Source organism: Chlorocebus sabaeus, chromosome X, assembly GCF_047675955.1.
Source record: "Chlorocebus sabaeus isolate Y175 chromosome X, mChlSab1.0.hap1, whole genome shotgun sequence".
NCBI classification, from domain to species: domain Eukaryota; kingdom Metazoa; phylum Chordata; class Mammalia; order Primates; family Cercopithecidae; genus Chlorocebus; species Chlorocebus sabaeus.
In genome coordinates this window covers 46585636-46609688 of record NC_132933.1, presented here as the reverse complement: position 1 = coordinate 46609688, position 24053 = coordinate 46585636, and the positions used below count along the sequence as shown (strand labels likewise).

At 37.2% G+C, this 24053-nt stretch overlaps 1 protein-coding gene across 2 annotated transcripts in view; it reads left to right on the top strand.

Annotated features, from left to right (window-relative positions):
* RNF128 (ring finger protein 128) overlaps nucleotides 1-24053 on the top strand; it is a 97434-nt gene that overhangs the window by 59126 nt on the left and 14255 nt on the right. For both annotated transcript variants that reach the window (XM_037988989.1, XM_007992469.3), the window contains exon 2: nucleotides 15358-15605. In XM_037988989.1, the coding sequence (XP_037844917.1) occupies nucleotides 15358-15605 (248 nt within the window). The remainder of the gene's footprint in view (nucleotides 1-15357; nucleotides 15606-24053) is intronic.

Sequence of the window (24053 nt, the reverse complement as noted above, 5' to 3'; positions counted from 1 at the left end):
AACACATTAACAAGGTAATTGATCATGATCAAGGGGGATTTATCCTAGGGATGCAAGGACATTTATACATAAATCAATGTCCTACATCCTATCAACAGAATGAAGGACAGAAAGCATATAATTCCAATTGATGCTAAAAATCATTTGATAAAATTCAGCATCCTTTCACAATTAAAAACCCTAAAAAATCTGTGTATACAAGGAACATACCTCATGCAATAAAAGCTATATGTGACAGATCCACAGCTTAGTATCATACTGAATAGGGAAAAACTGAAAGCCTTTCCTCTAATACCTGGAACAGGACAGAGATACCCACCTTTACCAAACAGGACAGAGATACCCACTTTTACCACTATTATGCAACATAGTACTGGAGGTCCTAGCTAGAGACATCAGACAAGAGAAAGAAGGGCAACAAAATTGGAAAGGAAAAAGTCAAATTATCCTTGTTTGCAGATAATATGACCTTATAGTTGGAAAAACCTAAAGGCTCCACAAAAAAAAAAAAAAAAAAAAAAAAAAAACAAAACTATTAGAACTGATAAATTCAGTAAAGCTGCAGGATACAAAATCAACATATATAAATCAGTAGTATTTCTATATGCCAATGGCACACAATCTGAAAAAGAAATCAGAAAGTATTCCCATTTACAATAACTACAAATAAAGTACCTAGGAAGAAACCTAACCAAAGAAGAGAGTTCTACAATGAAAACTGTAAAACAATGATGTAAGAAATTGAAGATGGCACAAAAAGATGGAAAGATATTCCATGTTCATGGATTGGAAGGTTCAATTTTATTAAAATGTTCATACTACCCAATGCAATCTATAGATTCAATACAATCCCTATTAAAATATAATACCAATGACATCATTCACATAAATAGAAAAAAATAATTCTAGAATTTATGTGAAACCACAGAAGACCCAGAATAGCCAAAGCCATCCTGAGCAAAAAGAACAAAACTGGAGGAAACATATTACCTGATTTTAAATTATACTACACTGTTATAGTAACCAAAGAAGCATGGTACTGGCATAAATACACACATATAGACCAAAGGAAAATAATAGAGAATTCAAAAATAAATCTATACATTCACGGTGAACTTATTTTCAACAAAGTGCCAAGAACATACACTGGGAAAAAGATAGGCTCTCCAATTAATGCTGCTGGCAAAACTGCATATCCATATGCAGAAGAATGAAACTAGACCCGTATCTCCCGCCATATACAAAAATCAAATCAAAATGGAATGAAGACTTAAGTCTAAGACCTCAAACTATGAAACCACTAAAAGAAAACGTTGAGGAAACGCTCCAGGACATTGGACTGAGCACGGATTACCTGAGCAATACCCCACCACAAGTACAGGTAACCAAAGCAAAAATGAAGAAAGGAGATCACATCAAGCTAAAAAGCTTCTACCAGCAAAGAAAACAATCAGCAAATTGAAGAGACTACCCATAGAATGGGAGAAAATATTTGCAACTATTCATCTGACAAGGGATTAATAACCAGAATATGTAGGGAGCTGAAATCACTAAATAGGAAAATATCTAATAATCCAATTAAAAATGAACAAAAGATCTGAATAGACATTTCTGAAAAGAAGACATACAAAAGGCAAACAGGTATATGAAAAGATGCTCAACATCATTGATTATCAGAGAAATGCAAATAAAAACTACAATGAGATATTATCTCACCCCAGTTAAAATGGCTTTTATTCAAAAGTCAGGCAATAATGAATGCTGGTGAGGATGTGGAGGAAAGGGAACCCTTATACACTGTTGGTAGTAATGTAAATTACTACAGCCACTATATAGAACAATATGGAAGTTCCTCAGAAAACTAAAAATAGAATTACCATGTAATCCAGCAATCCCACTGCTAGGTATACACCCAAAAGAAAGAAAATCAGGATATCAAAGAGATGTCTACACCCCCGTGTTTATTGCAGCACTATTCACAATAACCATGATTTGGAAGCAACCTAAGTGTCCATCAAGAGACAAATGGATAAAGAAAATGTGGTACTTACACACAATGGAGTACTATTCAGCTGTAAAGAAGAATGAGATCCTGTCATTTGCAACAACACAGCTGGAACTGGAGAATTATTATGTTAAGTGAAATAAGCCAGGCACAGAAAGACAAACTTTGCATGTTTTCCACTCATTTATGAGAGCTAAAATTTTAAACAATTGGAGATAGATATTAGAAGGATGGTTACCAGAGGCTTGTAAGGGTAGAGTTGGGTAGAAAGAAATTGGGGGTTATTACTGGGCACAAAAATATAGTTAGATAGAATGAATAAGACCTAGCATTTGAAAGCACAAAAGGGTGACTGTAGTCAACAATAACTTAATGTACATTTTTAAATAACTAAAAGCATAACTGGAATGTTTGTAACACAAAGAAAATAAAAATGCTTGAAGTGATGGATACCCCATTTACCCTGATGTGATTATTACAGATTGTATGTCTGTATCAGAATATCTCATGTAACCCAGAACTATATACACCTGATATGCACCCATAAAAACTAAAGATTTTATAAAAAGAATAAAAAACAAATTTAGGATAATATAGATTACTTTTTCGAGTGTTCATTCAAAATTGTTAAAAATAAGTATTTGTGTAAAACCTTTTGTTACCTGTAAATTTTACTTTTATGGAACATCTAATTCCTAAAAATAGCAGATAAAGGCATTACTGTCATTAGGAGACTTAACTCAAATAATTAAATAGCAAAACAACAAATAATCTGATTTTAAAATGGGCAAAAGACCTACCTGAATAGACAGTTCTCAAAAGAAGCATACAGATAGCCAACAGTTACATGAAAAAGTATTCAGTGTCACCAGTCATCAGGAAAATGCAAATAAAAACTGCAATGTGATATCAATTCACCCCAGTTAGGGTGGCTATTATAAAAAAGACAGAAAACAAATACTGGAAAGGATGTGGAGAAAAGGGAGCTCTTATATACTTACTGTTGGTGGGAATGTAAATTAGTACAGCCATTGTGGAAAACAGTATGGAGAGTTTTTAAAAATGTTAAAAATAGAACTACCATATAATCTGGCAATTCAATTACTGGGTATCTATCCAAAGGAATGGAAGTCACTTTATCCAAGAGATATCTTCCCTCTCATTTTTATTTCAGCACTATTCACAACAGCGAAGATATGTAATCAAGCTAAGTACTCATCAATGGATGAGTGGACATAAAAAAAAGTCATACATATATACAATGCAATACTATTCAACCTTTAAAAAGCAGCAAATCCTGTCATTTGCAGCAATGTGGATGAACCTGGAGGAAATTAAGTGCCAAAAACAATTGCAACAAAAGCAAAAACAAAAACAAAAGTTGGCAAATGCAACCTAATTAAATTAAAAAGCTTTTGTATAGCAAAAGAAACTGTCAACAGAGTAAACAGACAACCTACAGAATGGGAGAAAATATTTGCAAACTATGCATCCAGCAAAGCTCCGATATCCGAAATCTGTAAGGAACTTCAATTAACAAGCAAAAATCCAACAACCCCATTAAAAACTGGAAAAGGCCACGAACAGACACTTTTCAAAAGAAGACATACATGCGGTCAACAAATGAAGCATATGAAAAATTGCTGAACATCACTAATCACTAGAGAAATACCAATCCAAATCATAATGCAATATCAACTCCCACCAGTCAGTATGGCTATTATTAAAAAGTCCAAAAATAACAGATGTTAACAAGGTTTTAGAGAAAAGGGAACGCTTATACACTGCTCATGGGAATGTAAATTAGTTCAGCCATTGTGGAAAGCAGTTTGCTGATTTCTCAAAAAACTCAAAGCAGAATTGCCATTTGACACAGCAATCCCATTATTGGGTATATACCCAAAGGAATATAAATCATTCTACCATAAAGACACATGCATGTGTATGTTCATCACAGCACTATTTACAATAGCAAAGTCATGGAATCCACCTAAATGCCCATCAATGGTAGACTGAATAAAGAAAATGTGGTGCAAATACACCGTGGAATATTGTATAGCCATAAAAAAGAATAAGATCATGTTATGATCTCATGAGTACTCAGACACAGCCACATGGGACTATTGTCATTCAGTTTTCTTAACTGTTCATTCTGATCCTTCTGGCTAAAATACCCATATTTGCTCTGACACTCCCTGTCCTCTGCTTATCTATGTATTACTTAAGTCCCAGCTCAAATGATGCTTCTATACAGGTTCCCTAAGCTCCAAGTGAGAGAATAAATGTTTCCTCTTTGGTCCCCTGTCACTTGGCTTCTAACCTCTATCTAATATTTCATTTTACTTTGCATCTCAATCGACATGCCTCTCTAAATTAAGAACTTTTTATTTTGGGCAGAGGCTGTCTTTTTTTTTTAAGACCCTTAATTTAAAAATTTATAATTGGCACACAATTGTATATATTTATGCGGTGTAATGTGATTGTCAATGTAAGTATACTATGTAGTATAATGATCGAATGGGGGCAATTACCATACCCATCACATTGAACATTTTTCATTTATTTGTGGTGACATCATTCAAAATATTCTCTTCTAGTTATCTTAAAATATACACTACATTGCTGTTTGCTGTAGTCACCCTACTGCATAAACAAATACCACACTTATTCTTCCTGCCTAACTGTAAGTTTGTGCACATTGACCAACCTCTCTCCATCCTTCCCTACCCCATACCCTCCCCAGCCTCTGGTAAACACTATTCCATTCTCTACTTTTGATTTTTTTTTTTTTTTTTTTTGAGATGGAGTTTTGCTCTTGTTGCCCAGTCTGGAGTACAGTGGCACCATCTCAGCTCATGGCAACAACTCCCGGGTTCAAGTGATTCTCCTGCCTCAGCCTCCCAAGTAGCTGGGATTACAGACATGCACTGCCACATCTGGCTAATTTTGTACTTTTAGTAGAGACAGGGTTTCTCCATGTTGGTCAGGCTGGTCTTGAACTCCTGACCTCGGGCGATCCGCCCCACCTCAGCCTCCCAAAGTGCTGGAATTACAGGTGTGAGCCACCGAGCCCAGCCTTGAAATTTTTTAAACTTTTATTTCAGGCTCAAGGGCACATGTGTTGGTTTGTTATATAGGCAAATTGTGTGTCACAGGGGTTTGTGTACAGATTATGTTCTTTGCAGCAACATGGATGGAGCTGGAGGCCATTATCCTAGGTGAACAAACACAGGAATAGAAAACCAAATACCACATGTTCTCATGTATATGTGGGAGCTAAACTTTGAGTACATATGGACACAAAGAAGGGAGCAACAGACACTGGGGCCTACTTGAGGATGGAGGAAGGGAGGAGGGTGAATATCAAAAAACTACATATCTGGCACTATGCTTATTACATGGATGATGAAATAATCTGTACACAAACCCCTGTGACACACAGTTTGCTTATATAACATACCAACACATATGCAAGATCAGTTGAGATCAGATCATTATAAGGCTTTACATGTTAGGCCAAGGAGTCAGACTGTAATGTGTAATTAGAAGCCACTAAAGACTCCTGGGCAGAAAAAGAGGCATGATTCAACCATGTTATGGCAAAAGTCAAACAGGAAGATCAACTCTAATGAAACTTTAAGGGAGGGACTGCATGTAGGATGACCAGCTAAGGTTACTGTAATAGTTTCAGTACCCTATTTCAAAGAAATTATGAGGGTCTATATTAAGACAGCAGGAATAGAAAGATCTGATAATGGAGACACGAAGAAAGTAAATAGCATCTCCATGACTGACTAGGTGAGCAGTGAGGATTCAAACATGATTCTGAGGTTACTAAACTAGGTGACCAGAGGGGTTGTTACACTGTTAACTGCAATTGAGAACAGTGGAGGAGGAGCAGTTTAGATATTTTCAAGTGTGTGGGAAATATCAAAATGCTTAGAAATAGGTCTTTTACGTGATTAGGAAGCTAATTCAGGGATTTTTGTTTTTTGTTTTTTGTTTTCTTTGAGACAGAGTCTCGCTCTGTCGCCCAGGATGGAGTGCAGTGGCACGATCTTGGCTCACTGCAAGCTCCACCTCCCAGGTTCAGGCCATTCTCCTGTCTCAGCCTCCCGAGTAGCTGGGACTTCAGGCGCCTACCACCACACCTGGCTAATTTTTTGTATTTTTAGTAGAGATGGGGTTTCACCATGTTAGCCAGGATGGTCTCCATCTCCTGACCTCGTGATCCGCCCGACTCAGCCTCCCAAAGTGCTGGAATTACAGGCATGTGCCACCGTGCCTGGCCAATTCAGGTTTTTTAATAGTTGGACTGTATATAGCATGTATGAATATAGATTGTGAGGACTGAAACATAGCATTGTTCGTAAGATGTACACAATGTACATTTCTTGCCTATCTTTGTTTTTTGTTTGTTTTTGTTTGTTTGTTTGTTTGTTTTGAGACGGAGTCTCACTCTGTCGCCCAGGCTGGAGTGCAGTGGCATGATCTCAGCTCACTGCAAGCTCCACCTGCCGGGTTCACACCATTCTCCCACCTCAGCCTCCCGAGTAGCTGGGACTACAGGCACCGCCACCACGCCCAGATAATTTTTTTGTATTTTTAGTAGAGACGGGGTTTCACCGTGTTAGCCAGGATGGTCTTAATCTCCTGACCTCATGATCCAACCACGTCGGCCTCCCAAAGTGCTGGGATTACAGGTGTGAGCCACCATGTCCAACCTTGTTTTGTTTTTAACCTTCATCTAACCACAATGGCCCATATGTTCCTGAGTATCCACCCCTGCCACCTACCACATATGTTCTAAAAGAACAAAACTTATTTATATTAAAAACTTATGGCCAGGTGCAGTGACTCACGCCTCTAATCCCAGCACTTTGGGAGGCCAAGGTGGGTGGATCACCTGAGGTTAGGAGTTTGAAACCAGCCCTGCCGACATGGTGAAACCCCGACTCTACTAAAAATACAAAAGTTAGCTGGGCGTGGTGGCATGCACCTGTAATCCCAGCTACTCAGGAGGCTGAAGCAGGAGAATCACTTGAACCCAGGAAGGGGAGGTTGCAGTAAGCTGAGATCACGCCACTCCACTCCACTCTGGGTGACAAGAGCGAAACTCAGTCTCAAAAAAATAAAAACAGCCGACAACAACAACAACAAAAAAAAACAACTTATTAGCAGTACACATCTTTGATTTAAAGGAAATCTTTAAAAATATATTCCAAAGCCTAACTTTTAGAATTATCTATGCTTTCAAAGATTATACAGGTTATAATATCAGAAATGAATGCTACATTATATAATTAATCACAACTTTATTACTATACATTTTCCTGAGAGATGGCTCTTAGAGAAAAGACAAATAATGTCTGTGATTTTAGTGCCATAGCTAAAAATTTAAAGCCCCTAAATAAATAGAATAAAGGGCCACTCTCTGGCAAAATTACCTCCAGACACATAAGGGATATTTGGGTCATATACTGATGTTGGGAGAAAATATAACAGAGGGTCTCTACATTTCAGACTCCTTCACTCCCCATTGTTTTTGAGATTTTCCTGTTGCAAATGAGAACAAGGTGAGTCATTAACCTCTATCAAGCTGAGTGATCACACATGAGTCAGTAGAGTTATTAAAAAGGGCTTAACTAAATGGCTATTATGTAAAAATAGTGTCTTTTGGAATGTTAAGGATCTATAATAAAACCCTTTGAAAAAAAATGTTAACTTAATAACTTCAAATAAAGAGAGAATCTTAGCATACTATGAGATATTTCTTTTTGGCCTCATCTTTTGAAAACTTTGGTTACTGAGGACCATAAATTTAAGGGGTTGCTTGAGTAACAATTTTACCATGTACATTGCCATTTAAGGTTTTTACCCTTAATTTGAAAATTAAAACTGTGAATACTATTTTAATATTTTCCCGAGAGATGGCTTTTAGAGAAAAGACAAATAATGCCTGTGATTTTAGTGCTGTAGCTAAAAACTTAAAGTCCCCAAATAAATAGAAAAAAGGGGCACTCTCTGGCAAAATTACCTCCAGACCCATAACGAATATTTGGGTCATATACTCATATTGGAAGAAGATACAACAGAGGGTATCTACATTTCAGACATTCAGTATTTTTGTATTAAAATTCTAGGCTAAAAGTCCTTTTATTTTATTTTGTTGCTGTTGTTGTTGTTATTGTGTATTATACTTTAAGTTCTAGGGTACATGGGCACAACGTGCAGGTTTGTTACATATGTATACATGTGCCATGTTGGTGTGCTGCACCCATTAAGTCGTCATTTACATTAGGTATCTCTCCTAATGCTATCCCTTCCCCCGCCCTCCACCCCATGACAGGCTCTGGTGTGTGATGTTCCCCACCCTGTGTCCAAGTGTTCTCATTGTTCAATTCCCACCTATGAGTGAGAACATGTGGTGTTTGGTTTTCTGTCCTTGTGATAGTTTGCTCAGAATGATGGTTTCTAGCTTCATCCATGTCTCTACAAAGGACATGAACTCATCCTTTTTTATGGCTGCATAGTATTCCATGGTGTATATGTGCCACATTTTCTTGATCCAGTCTATCATTGATGGACATTTGGGTTGGTTCCAGGTCTTTGCTATTGTGAATAGTGCCGCAATAAACATACGTTTCATGTGTCTTTATAGCAGCATGATTTATAATCCTTTGAGTATATGCCCAGTAATGGGATGGCTGGGTGAAATGGTATTTCTAGTTCTAGACCCTTGAGGAATCGCCACACTGTCTTCCACAATGGTTGAACTAGTTTACAGTCCAACCAACAGTGTAAGAGTGTTCCTATTTCTCCACATCCTCTCCAGCATCTATTGTTTCCTGACATTTTAATGATTGCCATTCTAACTGGTGTGTGATGGTATCTCATTGTGGTTTTGATTTGCATTTCTCTGATGGTCAGTGATGATGAGCATTTTTTTCATGTGTCTGTTGGCTGCATAAATGTCCTCTTTTAACAAGTGTCTGTTCATATCCTTTGCCCACTTTTTGATGGGGTTGTTTGATTTTTTTCTTATAAATTTGTTTAAGTTCTTTGTAGATTCTAGATATTAGCCCTTTGTCAGATGGGTAGATTGAAAAGATTTTCTCACATTTTGTAGGTTGCTTGTTCACTCTGATGGTAGTTTCTTTTGCTGTGCAAAAGTTCTTCAGTTTAATTAGATCCCATTTGTCAATTTTGGCTTTTGTTGCCATTGCTTTTGGTGTTTTAGTCATGAAGTCCTTGCCCATGCCTATGTCCTGAATGGTATTATAGCCTAGGTTTTCTTCTAGGGTTTTTATGGTTTTAGGTCTAATATTTAAGTCTTTAATCCATCTTGAATTAATTTTTGTATAAGGTATAAGGAAGGGATCCAGTTTCAGCTTTCTACATATGGCTAGCCAGTTTTCTCAGCACCATTTATTAAATAGGGAATCCTTTAGCCATTTCTTGTTTTTGTCAAGTTTGTCAAAGATCAGATGGTAGTAGATGTGTGGTATTATTTCTGAGGGCTCTATTCGGTTCCATTGGTCTATATCTCTGTTCTGGTACCAGTACCATGCTGTTTTGGTTACTGTAGCCTTGTAGTATAGTTTGAAGTCAGGTAGCGTGATGCCTCCAGCTTTGTTCTTTTGCCTTAGGATTGTCTTGGCAATGTGGGCTCTTTTTTGGTTCCATATGAACTTTAAAGTAGCTTTTTCCAATTATGTGAAGAAACCCATTGGTAGCTTGATGGAGATGGCATTGAATCTGTAGATTACCTTGGGCAGTATGGCCATTTTCACAACACTGATTCTTCCTATCCATGAGCATGGAATGTTCTTCCATTTGTTTGTGTCCTCTCTTATTTCGTTGAACAGTGGTTTGTAGTTCTCCTTGAAGAGGTCCTTCACATCCCTTGTAAGTTGGATTCCTAGGTATTTTATTCTCTTTGAAGCAATTGTGAATGGGAGTTCACTCATGATTTGGCTCTCTGTTTGTCTGTTATTGGCGTATAGGAATGCTTGTGATTTTTGCACGCTGATTTTGTATCCTGAGACTTTGCTGATGTTGCTTATGAACTTAAGGAGATTTTGGGTTGAGACGATGGGGTTTTCTAAATATACGGTCATGTCATCTGCAAACAGGGACAATTTAACTACCTCTTTTCCTAATTGAATACCCTTTCTTTCTTTCTCTTGCCTGATTGCGCTGGCCAGAACTTCCAACACCATGTTGAATAGGAGTGGTGAGAGAGGGCTTCCCTGTCTTGTGCCAGTTTTCAAAGGGAATGCTTCCAGTTTTTGCCCATTCGGTATGATATTGGCTGTGGGTTTGTCATAAATAGCTCTTATTATTTTGAGATATGTTCTATCAATACCTAGTTTATTGAGAGTTTTTAGCATGAAGGGGTGTTGAATTTTGTCAAAGGCCTTTTCTGCATCTATGGAGATAATCATGTGGTTTTTGTCTTTAGTTCTCTTTATATGATGGATTACATTTATTGATTTCCATATGTTGAACCAGCCTTGCATCCCAGGGATGAAGCCAACTTGATCATGGTAGATAAGCTTTTTGATGTGCTGCTGGATTCAGTTTGTCAGTATTTTACTGAGGATTTTTGCATCAATGTTCATCAGGGATATTGGTCTAAAAGTTTCTTTTTTTGTTGTATCTCTGCCAGGCTTTGATATCAGGATGGTGTTGGCCTCATAAAATGAATTAGGGAGTATTCACTCTTTTTCTTTTGATTGGAATAGTTTCAGAAGGAATGGTACCAGCTCCTCTTTGTACCTCTGGTATAATTTGGCTGTGGATCCGTCCGGTCCTGGACTTTTTTTGGTTGGTAGGCTATTAATTATTGCCTCAATTTCAGAAACTGTTATTGGTCTATTCAGGGATTCAGCTTCTTCCTGCTTTACATTTAGGAGGGTGTATGTGTCCAGGAATTTATCCATTTCTTCTAGATTTTCTAGTTTGTTTGTGTAGAGGTGTGTATAGTATTATCTGATGGTAGTTTGTATTTCTGTGGGATTGGTGGTGATATCCCCTTTATCATTTTTTATTGCGTCTATTTGATTCTTCTCTCTTTTCTTCTTTATTAGTCTTGCTAGTGCTCTATCATTTTTGTTGATCTTTTCAAAAAACCAGCTCCTGGATTCATTAATTTTTGAAGGGTTTTTTGTGTCTCTATCTCCTTCAGTTCTGCTCTGATCTTAGTTATTTCTTGTCTTCTGCTATCTTTTGAATGTGTTTGCTCTTGCTTCTCTAGTTCTTTTAATTGTGATGTTAGGTTGTCAATTTTAGATCTTTCCAGCTTTCTCTTGTGGGCATTTAGTGCTATAAATTTCCCTCTACACATTGCTTTAAATGTGTCCCAGAGATTCTAGTATGTTGTGTCTTTGTTCTCATTGGTTTCAAAGAACATCTTTATTTCTGCCTTCATTTCGTTACATACCCAGTAGTCATTCAGGAGCAGGTTGTTCAGTTTCCATGTAGTTGAGCAGTTTTGATTGAGTTTCTTAGTCCTGAGTTCTAGTTTGATTGCACTGTGGTCTTAGAGACAGTTTGTTATAATTTCTGTTCTTTTACATTTGCTGAGGAGTGCTTTACTTCCAAGTATGTGGTCAATTTGGAATAAGTGTGATGTGGTGCTGAGAAGAATGTATATTCTCTTGATTTCGGTGGAGAGTTCTGTAGATGTCTATTAGGTCCACTTGATGCAGAGCTGAGTTCAAGTCCTGGATATCCTTGTTAACTTTCTGTCTCCTTGATTTGTCTAATGTTGACAGTGGGGTGTTAAAGTCTCCCATTATTATTGTGTGGGAGTCTAAGTCTCTCTTTGTTGGTCTCTAAGGACTTGCTTTATGAATCTGGGTGCTCCTGTATTGAGTGCATATATATTTAGGATAGTTAGCTTTTCTTGTTGAATTGATCCCTTTACCATTATGTAATGACCTTCTTTGTTTCTTTTGATCTTTGTTGTTTTAAAGTCTGTTTTGTCAGAGACTAGGATTGCACCCCCTGCTTTCTTTTGCTTTCCATTTGCTTGGTAGATCTTCCTCCATCCCTTTATTTTGAGCCTATGTGTATCTCTGCACTTGAGATGGATCGTCTGAATACAGCACACTGATGGGTCTTGACTCTTTATCCAGTTTGCCAGTCTATGTCTTTTAATTGGAGCATTTAGCCCATTTACATTTAAGGTTAATATTGTTATGTGTGAATTTGATCCTGTCATTATTATGTTAGCTGGTTATTTTGCTCATTAGTTGATGTAGTTTCTTACTAGCATTGATGGTCTTTACAATTTGACATGTTTTTGCAGTGGCTGGTATTGGTTGTTCCTTTCCAGGTTTAGTGTTTCCTTCTGGAGTTCTCGTAAGGCAGGCCTGGTGGTGACAGAATCTCTCAGCATTTGTTTGTCTGTAAATGATTTTATTTCTCCTTCACTTATGAAGCTTAGTTTGGCTGGATATGAAATTCTGGGTTGAAAATTCTTTTCTTTAAGAATGTTGAATATTGGCCCCCACTCTCTTCTGGCTTATAGAGTTTCTGCTGAGAGATCTGCTGTTACTCTGATGGGCTTCCCTTTGTGGGTAACCCGACCTTTCTTTCTGGCTGCCCTTAATATTTTTTTCTTCATTTCAACTTTGATGAATCTGACAATTATGTGTCTTGGAGTTGCTCTTCTTAAGGAGTATCTTTGTGGCATTTTCTGTATTTTGTGAATTTGAATGTTAGTCTGCCTTGCTAGGTTGGGGAAGTTCTCCTGGATAATATTCTGAAGAGTGTTTTCTAACTTGGTTCCATTCTCCCCATCACTTTCAGGTACACCAATCAGACGTAGATTTGGTCTTTTCACATAGTCCCATATTTCTTGGAGGCTTTGTTCATTTCTTTTTACTCTTTTTTCTCTAAACTTCTCTTCTTGCTTCATTTCATTCATTTGATCTTCAATCACTGATACCCTTTCTTCCGCTTGATTGAATCGGCTACTGAAGCTTGTGCATGCATCATGTAGTTCTCTTGCCTTGGTTTTCAGCTCCATCTTGTCATTTAAGGACTTCTCTACACTGTTTATTCTAGTTAGCCATTCGTCTAATCTTTTTTCAAGGTTTTTAGCTTCTTTGCAATGGGTTTGAACATCCTCCTTTACCTTGGAGAAGTTTATTATTACCGATCATCTGAAGCCTTCTTCTCTCAAATCATCAAAGTCATTTTCCGTCCAGCTTTGTTCCATTGCTGGCAAGTAGCTGCGTTCCTTTGGAGGAGTAGAGGCACTCTGATTTTTAGAATTTTAAGCTTTTCTGCTCTGGTTTCTCCCCATTTTTGTGGTTTTATCTACCTTTGGTCTTTGATGATAGTGACATACAGACGGAGTTTTGGTGTGGATGTCCTTTCTGTTTGTTAGTTTTCCTTCTGCCAGTCAGGACCCTCAGCTGCAGGTCTGTTGGAGTTTGCTGGAGGTCCACTCCGGACCCTGTTTTCCTGGGTTTCACCAGCGGAGGCTGCAGAACAGGAAATATTGCAGAACGGCAGATGTGGCTGCCTGATCCTTCCTCTGGAAGCTTCATCTCAGAGGGGCACACGGCTGTATGCGGTGTCAGTCAGCCCCTACTGAGAGGTGTCTCCCATTTAGGCTACTCGGGAGTCAGAGACCCACGTGAGGAGGCAGTCTGTCCGTTCTCAGATCTCAAACTCCATGCTGGGAGAACCACTACTCTCTTCAAAGCTGTCAGACAGGGACGTTTAAGTCTGCAGAAGTTTCTGCTGCCTTTTGTTCAGCTATGCCCTGCCCCCAGAGGTGGAGTCTACAGAGGCAGGCCGGCCTCCTTGAGCTGCGGTGGGCTCCACCCAGTTCGAACTTCCTAGCCTCTTTGTTTACCTACTCAAGTCTCAGCAATGGCGGACGCCCCTCCCCCAGCCTTGCTGTTGCCTTGCAATTCGATCTCAGACTGCTGTGCTAGCTGTGAGCGAGGCTCCATGGGCGTGGGACCCTCTGAGCCAGGCACGGGATATAATCTCCTGGTGTGCCATTTGCTAAGGCCGTTGGAAAAGTGCAGTATTAGGGTGGGACTGTCCCGATTTTCCAGGCACTGTCTGTCAGGGCTTCCCTTTGCTAGGAAAGGGAATTCCCCGACCCCTTGCACTGCCTGGGTGAGGCGATGCCCCGCCCTGCTCTGTGGGCTGTACCCACTGTCTGACAAGCCCCAGTGAAATGCACGCGGTATGTCAGTTGGAAATGCAAAAATCACCCATCTTCTGTGTGGCTCACACTGGGAGCTGCAGACTGGAGCTGTTCCTATTCAGCCATCTTGGATCTTCCTCTAAAAGTCCTTTTAGAGTTGTACGTGTGTATTTGTATTTATTCCAGATTGGAGTTTGATCATTAACTCAGATTAGCTCCTTAACTTAGTATCAGTGGGAGGTTTCCCTGGTTGGTTATAACTTAACATTAAATAAGTGCTATTCCTTTGCTTAAGATTATTGGTCTCGGGTCATATAGACTAGAAGGAATATAAACCTTGATAAGCCTTGGAATGGCATGAGCAATCTGACATTCTTACAACATGGGGAAAGATAACTTTTGTACTTTATTTTTTTCCACAAAACTTATGTAATTGTTGGTGCAGAGGTAAGTATTATAGATAATTAGACCTTTAGTAATAAGATTAGTCTTATTTTAGGCTTGTCTTTAATTGGTAGTGAATAGAAATGTGCATTTCTATATGTTATCTTCATTGCTAACCTGATCAGGTCCATGTAAAACCTTAGAACACCTTGAGCAAGTTTTATATTGCTTTTGAGAATATAGAAAAATGGTACATCATGGACGTATGTATAGTTTGTACATTTGGATTTGTAAACATTGTTTGGCTCAAATTACTATCCCAATATGTAAATCCTTATACATGCTAGTAGTGAGCTCATGAGATAATTTATCATCTTATAAATTGGGAAATATTTCTGTATTCCCAAAATATTAGATTCCCTATAATACAAGCCCTATTTTCTACAATTCAGGAGACTATCTGTCTTTAAGCAAACCTTCATATAAGATGCAAATTCGGTCTCAAAGGCAGTACTGTTGAACTATAGTTAGTTAATCTGAGGAGGGGGAAGTGTTGTATATAATAGCTTCCTTACTAAGTTATGAGTACCCTAAGATCAGTAACAAAATCTCATGGATGTTTATGTAGTCTACAAATTTTATATAGATAGTAGGTGATCAAAAATGTTAATTGAATGAATGAGTATCCATCCTTTGTCTCATTGAGACCCATTTAAAATCATTTTAGCAATTGGGTTATTACACTAAGAATGTTTCACCAAACTAAAACTGAATTTGTTTTCCTTTACAGGTGCAGGAGACATTGTTGCAATCATGATCGGCAATCTGAAAGGCACAAAAATTCTACAATCTATTCAAAGAGGCATACAAGTGACAATGGTCATAGAAGTAGGGAAAAAACACGGCCCTTGGGTGAATCACTATTCAATTTTTTTCGTTTCTGTGTCCTTTTTTATTATTACGGCAGCAACTGTGGGCTATTTTATCTTTTATTCTGCTCGAAGGCTACGGAATGCAAGAGCTCAAAGCAGGAAGCAGGTTTGTGATGGTCCTTTCTTCCAATATTTACAAAAAATTTACTATTCTAATTGTTGTTTCAGGGTCCTACATTTTAATACATTTTACTTGCTAGACAATGATCTCCCCATATGTTTTACAAAATCTGGTAGTTTTTAAAGTATGTCAGCTCTTCTCAAATGTTTTATTTTCTATATTTGTCAAAGAACTTAATCCTACCTGATTAAATCTTGTAACACCTCATTAGAGAGCACATCCAGCATTTAATTATATATGGGTGTAAACACATATGTTCTTTTAAATCAACATTTTTTTCTAAATTACAAAAACATTTCATACTCAACATAGAAAACTTAGAAATTAGAAAGTGCACAGGAAAAAAGTCACCTAAAACCTGATATAACAACATAACTATAGTCATTGCCCAAAGGTAACCACTATTATTTTATGTGTATGTCTGTATTTGCATGTGGGGATGGGGCTGAGAAGAGGGACTAGGCTGAGAAGGCAGGTTAGAAGATCTAATTGTGCATGATATACTGTTAGGCTTCAAATGGAGTCAAATATTAATAGTTTCTACCATGTTATAACAGTGTATAAAAAGGTACAAGGTATAGAAACAACAGCAAAAATACCAAAGCATTATTGAACAGTAAAGTACCTATGGTTGTATGGCATTGATCCTGCCACCATTAAATTGTCCCCCTCAGCCCCCTGATATCCTCACATTTCTCCTTACCCAGCTTAAATTCCATGGTCACTCCCATGCATACATCTTCAGTTCCCTTGGCCCTTGTTTCTCTTTGTTATAGTTGCTGGCAAAACAAATCCAACCCTGGTTAAATCTACTTCCCACCTACTCTATATCTGTACCTTGCACAGCTGAAGTATCAGAAAGGCATTTACAGCTGTACTGACTGATCTCACTTTAAGTTTGTGACCATAAAATCAGAGTGGGCCCTTAATGCTACCCAGGAATCAAAGTATGTTTCCGTGGCCATTTACTTTCCTACTGTTGACTAACCATATGTGTTCCTTTCCCTTTCTCCAACACCTCCTCCAACTTTACTCTCAATTTGTATTTTATTTTACTGAGAAAATTGAAGCAATCAATAATACTTCCACATCCTCTCATCTATCTTCATCTGAGTCTATCCTATTCCCCTGCTTTGTCTTCTGTTTTTATGGATGAACTGTTCCTTTGCAAAGGCTAACTCTTTCACTCAGGTACAAGATTATTTTTGTCTTTTATATACTCTAGGACATCACTCCAGAAATTGCCCTCTCTCACTCTCCTACTTTAACAATTTCTCCCTCTCCTCTGGATCTTTTCCACCAACATGCAAACATAGTATTATTGCTCCCATTTTCAAAAGATTTTCTCTTGGCCCCAGGCCAAAAACCTTGAAATTGTTGTTTATTCCTTTTATTCTCTCACCTCCCATGTAAACTCTATCAGCAAATCATGTTATTTCTACCTTCGTTATATATCCAGAATTTGATTGTTTCTTATTACCTCCATTGCTTCCACCCCAGTCAAGGCCACCATGATTTCTTACCTCCTCCTCCCTTCAGGTGTTCTCAGTATAACAACGGAATGGTGTGCCACTTCTTTAGAAAGCTCAGTAGGGATTTAATGCTTTCAGATGAAAATACATTTTTATATGTACTGAGAAGTTTCTCTAAAGGCAGTTGATTTCTGGCCACTTCATGTCCTCTTCCTCCAATAAGTGAAAAGAAATTCAATTTATTTAGGGGGTGGAAGGAGCAGTGAGGATTTTTATATAACAAGAAAGTTAATTTAATTTAGGAATAGATGAGAAATTGAAATTTTATTATAAAAACTTCATAAAGATTAGATACCAGCATATGGTAATAAGTGATGTTTATCTCAGTGTTTAAAGTTAATTGACTTCTATCCTCCTTGGAGAAGCAGCTTATCACATTGGTGGCAGGTTCAGCCTGATACTAGCTGCGGTCAAAAAGATGTTTAAAATTCCTGTACCAGGCCACTCAGTAGTATCACACTGTGTTAATATTTGACATTTGTATATTGTGCTGTTTTTTTATCTGCGAGGCTGGAAGGAAATTGGTGTCCAGTGTGACTAACTATTCAAAGGTTATAGTTACAATGACAAGAGTGTTTGGTTTGAATATGTTCATGGCGGGGCATGGGTTTCTGTATTCTCGGTGCTATAATAAATTTATTGACATGGCATTAAGCCCCATCAAAAAATAATAAGGTTTATAAAGAACTTTGTCTGGTGTTACAGAGCTTCATTGGACATTTAGCTCTGGTCTGCTCATTTAATTTTCATAGTTTATAATACATCTTATGAAAATTAACCTCTGTAGAAATGGTCAAGAATAGCATTAAAACTTCTCATCTATTGGAGAAGGCTTTTGAAGGGGCTTTTAAAAATTACTTACTGGACTATATCTGTTTATCCTTTGGGGACTAAAAGATTAAATATATGGCTGATAATCCTTTTTGCTTGTAAATATTTGAGAGTGCTAGAATGTCATTTATATATTTAATTTTCATGACTTAGTATTAATTTTTAAAAGGTGGAACTTAATGCATATGCTGATTATAACTATCAGTAAACATTTAACTATATTATCTCCATTTTACTGGTAGAAATGGCGATGAAACTGTGTTAGGGAAATTTGGCTTCATTAGAATGTTAGGCAAGTTTAATATATTCAAGAATTTCATAACCTTCTGAAGGTTATGATACATGACATATAATGTCAGGAAACTGATAACTGTAACCATAAATTCTGATGACTGAATGCTCAGATGAGCCCCGAGATGGAATAACCTCATATGTTGTAGTGTGATGTGTAAGAACACATATCATCCCTGTTTTGTAGATACAAAGCTTTTAAACAGAACAAAAAAGTATCAATGGATTATAAATGAAAATAACATATTAGGCCTTATAAGTTAGTTTTGTGTCCCTGCCGGGGACAACCCTAACTTGAGACAAGAAAGATTATGGGAAATCTTATGGCATATACAAATTAAACTACATTTAGGAGTAACTACTATACACTTGACTCTAGCACGGAGGACCAAACATTTTCGGATACAGTAAATGTATCCTAACTATATTCAAGTAGTTAATACTCAATAGCAACAATCCATGTGTTGGATTAAACATTGACCAGTGAAATAAAAGAGGGCTGTAGGTGAAATAGGAGCTGGCATAGATATAATGTGAAAAGCTGAATTTACTTTTAATGAAGAGTGACTTTCAGAGGAAAATGATTTACTAACTAAAATAGATTTGAAGGAAATCATCTTCCAAGAGGAGGGAAAAGAATGGGAATCCACTTGGAAATGTCATAAAGCTTTGCTAAACTGATCACACAGACCCAACACATAATGCTAGAGAATGCTAGGAATCAATATTGGGAAAGAGAATATACTCTAACACAACAGAATCTATTAACTATTTTACTTAAAAGTGATCCCCAAGTAGCCATGGGGGTAATGGCCTTCCATTTTTAGCTGCAGAAGCTCAGGCAGAGAATCATTGAGACACATGCAGATCCCCAAATTTATGGATTTTTTTTGTTTTGTTTTGTAAAATTGCAACTTGCACTGCTAATCTCTGACTGATCTTGACCAAAGGATGGGCCAAAATAAGGCTAGTAGGAATAGAACTAATACTGAAGGATACCCATGTACTCCCATGGGAGGGAAATGGCCTTGCTGTACAAAGTTAATAGGAACCTATAACTTTATAATAAGTTGAGACAAATGATTGACTTTGTCCCCAGCTAACATGGAACCTAGAAATGACAGAATGATTACCACTGGTGATAGCATTTGTTCCTCCTCATATCTGGCATATGGGCAAAGGCTAATTCTTCTAGAAAGGTTTAATAAATATTTCTGTGACATTTCCGGATTTTTTTGTAACCAAACCAAACTGTATCATAACCATACTCTGATATGGTGTAATACTGGTATTGTTTGTTAGTAAAATTCAACTATCTTATATAAATAAATCATATGGTAATCAAATGTATTTGAGAAATTGAACTAAAAACTCCTCACAGTGTGATACCAAGGGAGAGTGACTGGCATGAAGAAGAATTAGAATGATTTAGTTCATTACTATATTAAATAGCTCTGTGCAAGTTTATCACAAAGTTCAAGTGGCCATAGATCAAGGGAATAAATGGATAATTAAATTGGTATAAGAATGTAAAGATGTTTGTGATGGTCTTATACACGGGATGAATTGTTCCTTTGAACCTGTTTCCACTCCTTGTTGGCTTCTGCAAGTATTAGGTAGACTTATGTTGTTCTTATGGCACCTTATATATAAATACTGTGCTAACTGAACAGTATATACAGTTGATCCTTAACTTGGGTTTCAACCACGTGAATCCACTTATATGTGGATATTCTTCCACTTCTGCCACACCTGAGGCAGCAAGACCAATATATCCTTTTCGTCCTCTGCAGCCTAGTAAATGTGAAGAAAGAAGGATGGAGGCCTTCATGATAATCCACGCCCCTTAATTAAGATAAAATATATTTTCTCTCATGCCTGTCGTACCAGCACTTTGGCAGGCCGAGGCAGGTGGATCACTTGAGCCCAGGATTTCAAGACCAACCTGTGCAACATGGCAAAACCCTGTCCCTACAAATAATAGAAAAATTAGCCAGGCATGGTGGCATGTGACTGTAGTCCCAGCTACTTGGGAGGCTGAGGTGGAAGAATCACTTGAGCCCAGGAGGCAGAGGTTGCAGTGAGCTGAGATCATGCCACTGCACTCCAGCCTGGGTGACAGTGAGACCCTGTCTTTAAATATATATTCTTTTCTTCCTTATGATTTTCTTAATAACATTTTCTTTTCTCTAATTTACTTTATTATACAAACACAGTATATAATTTATATAACATACAACATATGTGTTTACTAACTGTTTATGTTATCAATAAGGCTTCCAGTCAACAGTAGACTATTAGTAGTCAAGTTTTGGGGGAGTCTAAAGCTATATGTGGAGTCTTGGCTGTGTGAGGGTCAGTGCCCATAACTGCCATGTTGTTCAAGGGTCAACTGTATACTGTATATAGTACACTGTATATAAATACTATGCTAACTGTGTAGTTACTGTATAGTAACTATACTGACTACTGTACTAACTGAAGTGATAATATATAAATGCTGTACAAACAGTTACTGCATTGAAAGTTTTATTATAAAGTCTTTGACCAACTGGATGGATTGTGAGGAAAAAGGTAACACAACAGATATAGTTGCTTACTCCTGGCATGTCCTCAAGGGAACCATGATTGGCCCCTGGCCAACCCTGGGAATGTGGCTCTCAAAGTGGTCTTTACATTAGTGATTGATAATTTTGTTATATACACCTGGAACAATGGACCATGTTATACCAGCCTGTCAGAGTTGCTTTTCACAACAATCAAGATTGATGATATCCTAGTTTCATTGTTGGGGTCCTGAGTTTCAGGCAACATGGCCAGTTCCTAGCAGGATGCACCTAGTAAGCAGTCCCTTCATCTGAGTCTTGGACCCCAACACTTAAATTGGTTCCCTGGGCAGAGATATGCCACACATTTCTGTAGTTTGCTGCCAGAGAGAAAGAGCACTCCTGTGTGTTCTCAGAAGAGGAAGGACTAGGCTACATTAATATCTTAAAATCTGTGCTTCAACTTAAAGCACTACTAAAAATTATCTAAACTATTTCTGGTTACATTAAGTTTTTTTCTACTCCACTAGTACACAAAATTACCTGGAAGATTCATTAAGTACCTGCACACTGTACCACTATTAACATACATACTTTTGCAGTTCGTGTGTTCACATGTATGTATCTATTTCTGCCTACATTTGAGAGTAGTTCAGGGTCTTTTACAGAAACCATGAGAATTTTGACTCTTCTGTAAGAAGAGTAGATTAAATCCTTGTCTAAATAGGACTTAGATTTACAGTCTTTCTTCTTACTTTCTCACTGAACAAAAGAAAGCTCTTATAATGGGTCTCAGGATTTTTATATATTCACTTACTCTAATTTTACATTTATATCACTAATTCTTTTTCCAGCTTTATTGAAGTATAATTGACAAATAAAATTTGTATATATTCAAGGTGTACATTATGATTTGATATACATTTAAATTGTAAAATGATTAAAATAAATTAATTAACACATCTATCCCTACACATAGTTACATGTGTGTGTGTGTTTATGTGTGTGTGGTGAGGATACTTAAGATCTACTTTCTTAGCAAATTTCAAGTAAACCATGCTGTATAACAGATCCTCAGGATTTATTCATCTAAAAATTTTGAACTCATAGATGCAGAGAACGGAGAAGTGGTTGCCAGGGAGGTTGGGGAAATGGGGAGATGTTGGTCAAAGGATACAAACTTGAAGTTAGACCACAAATTCTAAAGGGTGTTAATCACATTTCTTTGAAAAACTGCTATAATCTGAGCTATAACCTATCTACTGAGTCAAATTCCCCCTTTCTTCATGGTTCTTCCTTACAGTGTATTTTCTTACACTGCTCACAGTTATGTTCTTCATGGGAGTGGTCTGTAGTTCCATAGATTTATGGGAAGCTATTTTATAGCCTGCACCTCCTCTTACCTGTAGGAATACTTTCGCTCAAATATTATGGATAGGTTTTTATTGAATAAAATAGATTTATTTCCGTTCTCATATACCTAAACAGCCACATGGCTCAGACTTTTATTTTGTCCTAGGAATATATCTGAGGAAAAGAATCCTCTTACTGTAATTCTTGATTTTAAATATCTTATGTTAAAACTCTTAACCACATTTTTAGGAAAATGTCTGTTTGTAAAATATGATGACTTCAGAAAAATCTAGTTTGCTTATATCTCTCTCCTTTCTTGCTTTTTGCACACCCTGTCCTCCATCAAGTAATTAGGTTTGACTACATACTTAATACTATTCATGTGGGTTTCAGTTAAGTTAAAAGCTGAATGCCCTGGGACCAAAAATCAAGCTGACAAATCACTAGACTGAAACATATATTTTACCTAATTGGATATAAATACACCAATGAACTAGGTAGAATATCTTTGCATTCACCATAATTTCAAAATTGAACATTGTAATAAAGAATGATCATTAGTTTGACATTTTATCTTCAACCCCAATATATTCCCATTCAGAACCAAAAACAAAAAAACAAAACAAAAAAAAAACCATATAGTCGAGATTCTTCGCTAACTAGAGCGAATTCAGCTTTTGATTAGTCAGAATAGTCACATTAAGCTTCTGTTAAGAAAATTGGCCAACAACCAGCTTCTTTGAATCAGTCTTCAGTTTTACTGCCAAATATTCTTAGACCAGGTATCTCTTAGGATTAGAGAGGAGGAGGGGAAAGGCAAAAGGCGTTTGACATAATGTACTTGCTTTTTAAAATTCCCCAAATCACAGTAAATAGCTAGTTTGGGAAGAATTTTAAGATTGGATAATTGCTGGCTTTGAAGGGGTTTTTAAAATTTCCTTCGTTTGTCTTCTTCACAAGGAATGTGAAAGGCTTCTTTGCCATTACACAATAGAGGCAGTGTGCAATAGTGGAGAGATCATGGGCTTTAAAGCCAGATAGAACCTGGGCTTGAATTGAATCACAGCTCTGAAACTAACCAGCTGTCTGGACTTTAGTCAAGCTTCTGAACCTTACTTTTCTTGTCTGTAAAACTTGGATGTTGAAATAGCTATGTCCCAATGTTGTTAATGATTAAACAAGATGACACATGTAAAAAGCTTACAACCTGACACATGGCAAATGCTCAATTAATGTCTAAACCTTTCTTTCCCCAAACTTAATGGAGTAGAGACTTTTAATAATTGAAATGAGAAGTGTCTTGCATGAGAAAATCAAGAAAGTCTGTTTATATTTTCTAAATTCAGAAAATAGTTTTTGAGCAAACTCTCGCCACTGGGAAATTTTTTTCTAAGTGACTAAGGCCCAGTCCTCCTGCTACTCAAGAGAGAAAGGCACATTAATAATACAGTTACTGAACAAGATAAGAGGTGGAAATGATGTGTTATTGGAATTTATAGTCTAAGGAAATTCTGATATGGTAGCAAGGCATTGGAAAAGTATCCCATGTAATTTGTATAATAATATAGATACATTCTTGAAATTCTGTTTTTGAAGGAGTAAGGTACAAATTACAGTTCGCATGGGGCATATTGTCTTTAAATGTTGAGGTATATTTGGGCACTCAAAAGCTGACAAAATGTTGTTCAAACATATGTATTGAATATAATCTACTGGGTCCTAATGGTGTTCCCATATTTCAGATTTTTTTTTTTTTTTAGAGGGAAGCATGCATCTTGGATCTTTTGCGTCAGTGTCACAGTGAAATATCTTGAGTACTATCTTGAATATCGTGAGGCAGTTTTTTTGCGAGTGACTTTCCTTTAAGCTCTAAAAATACA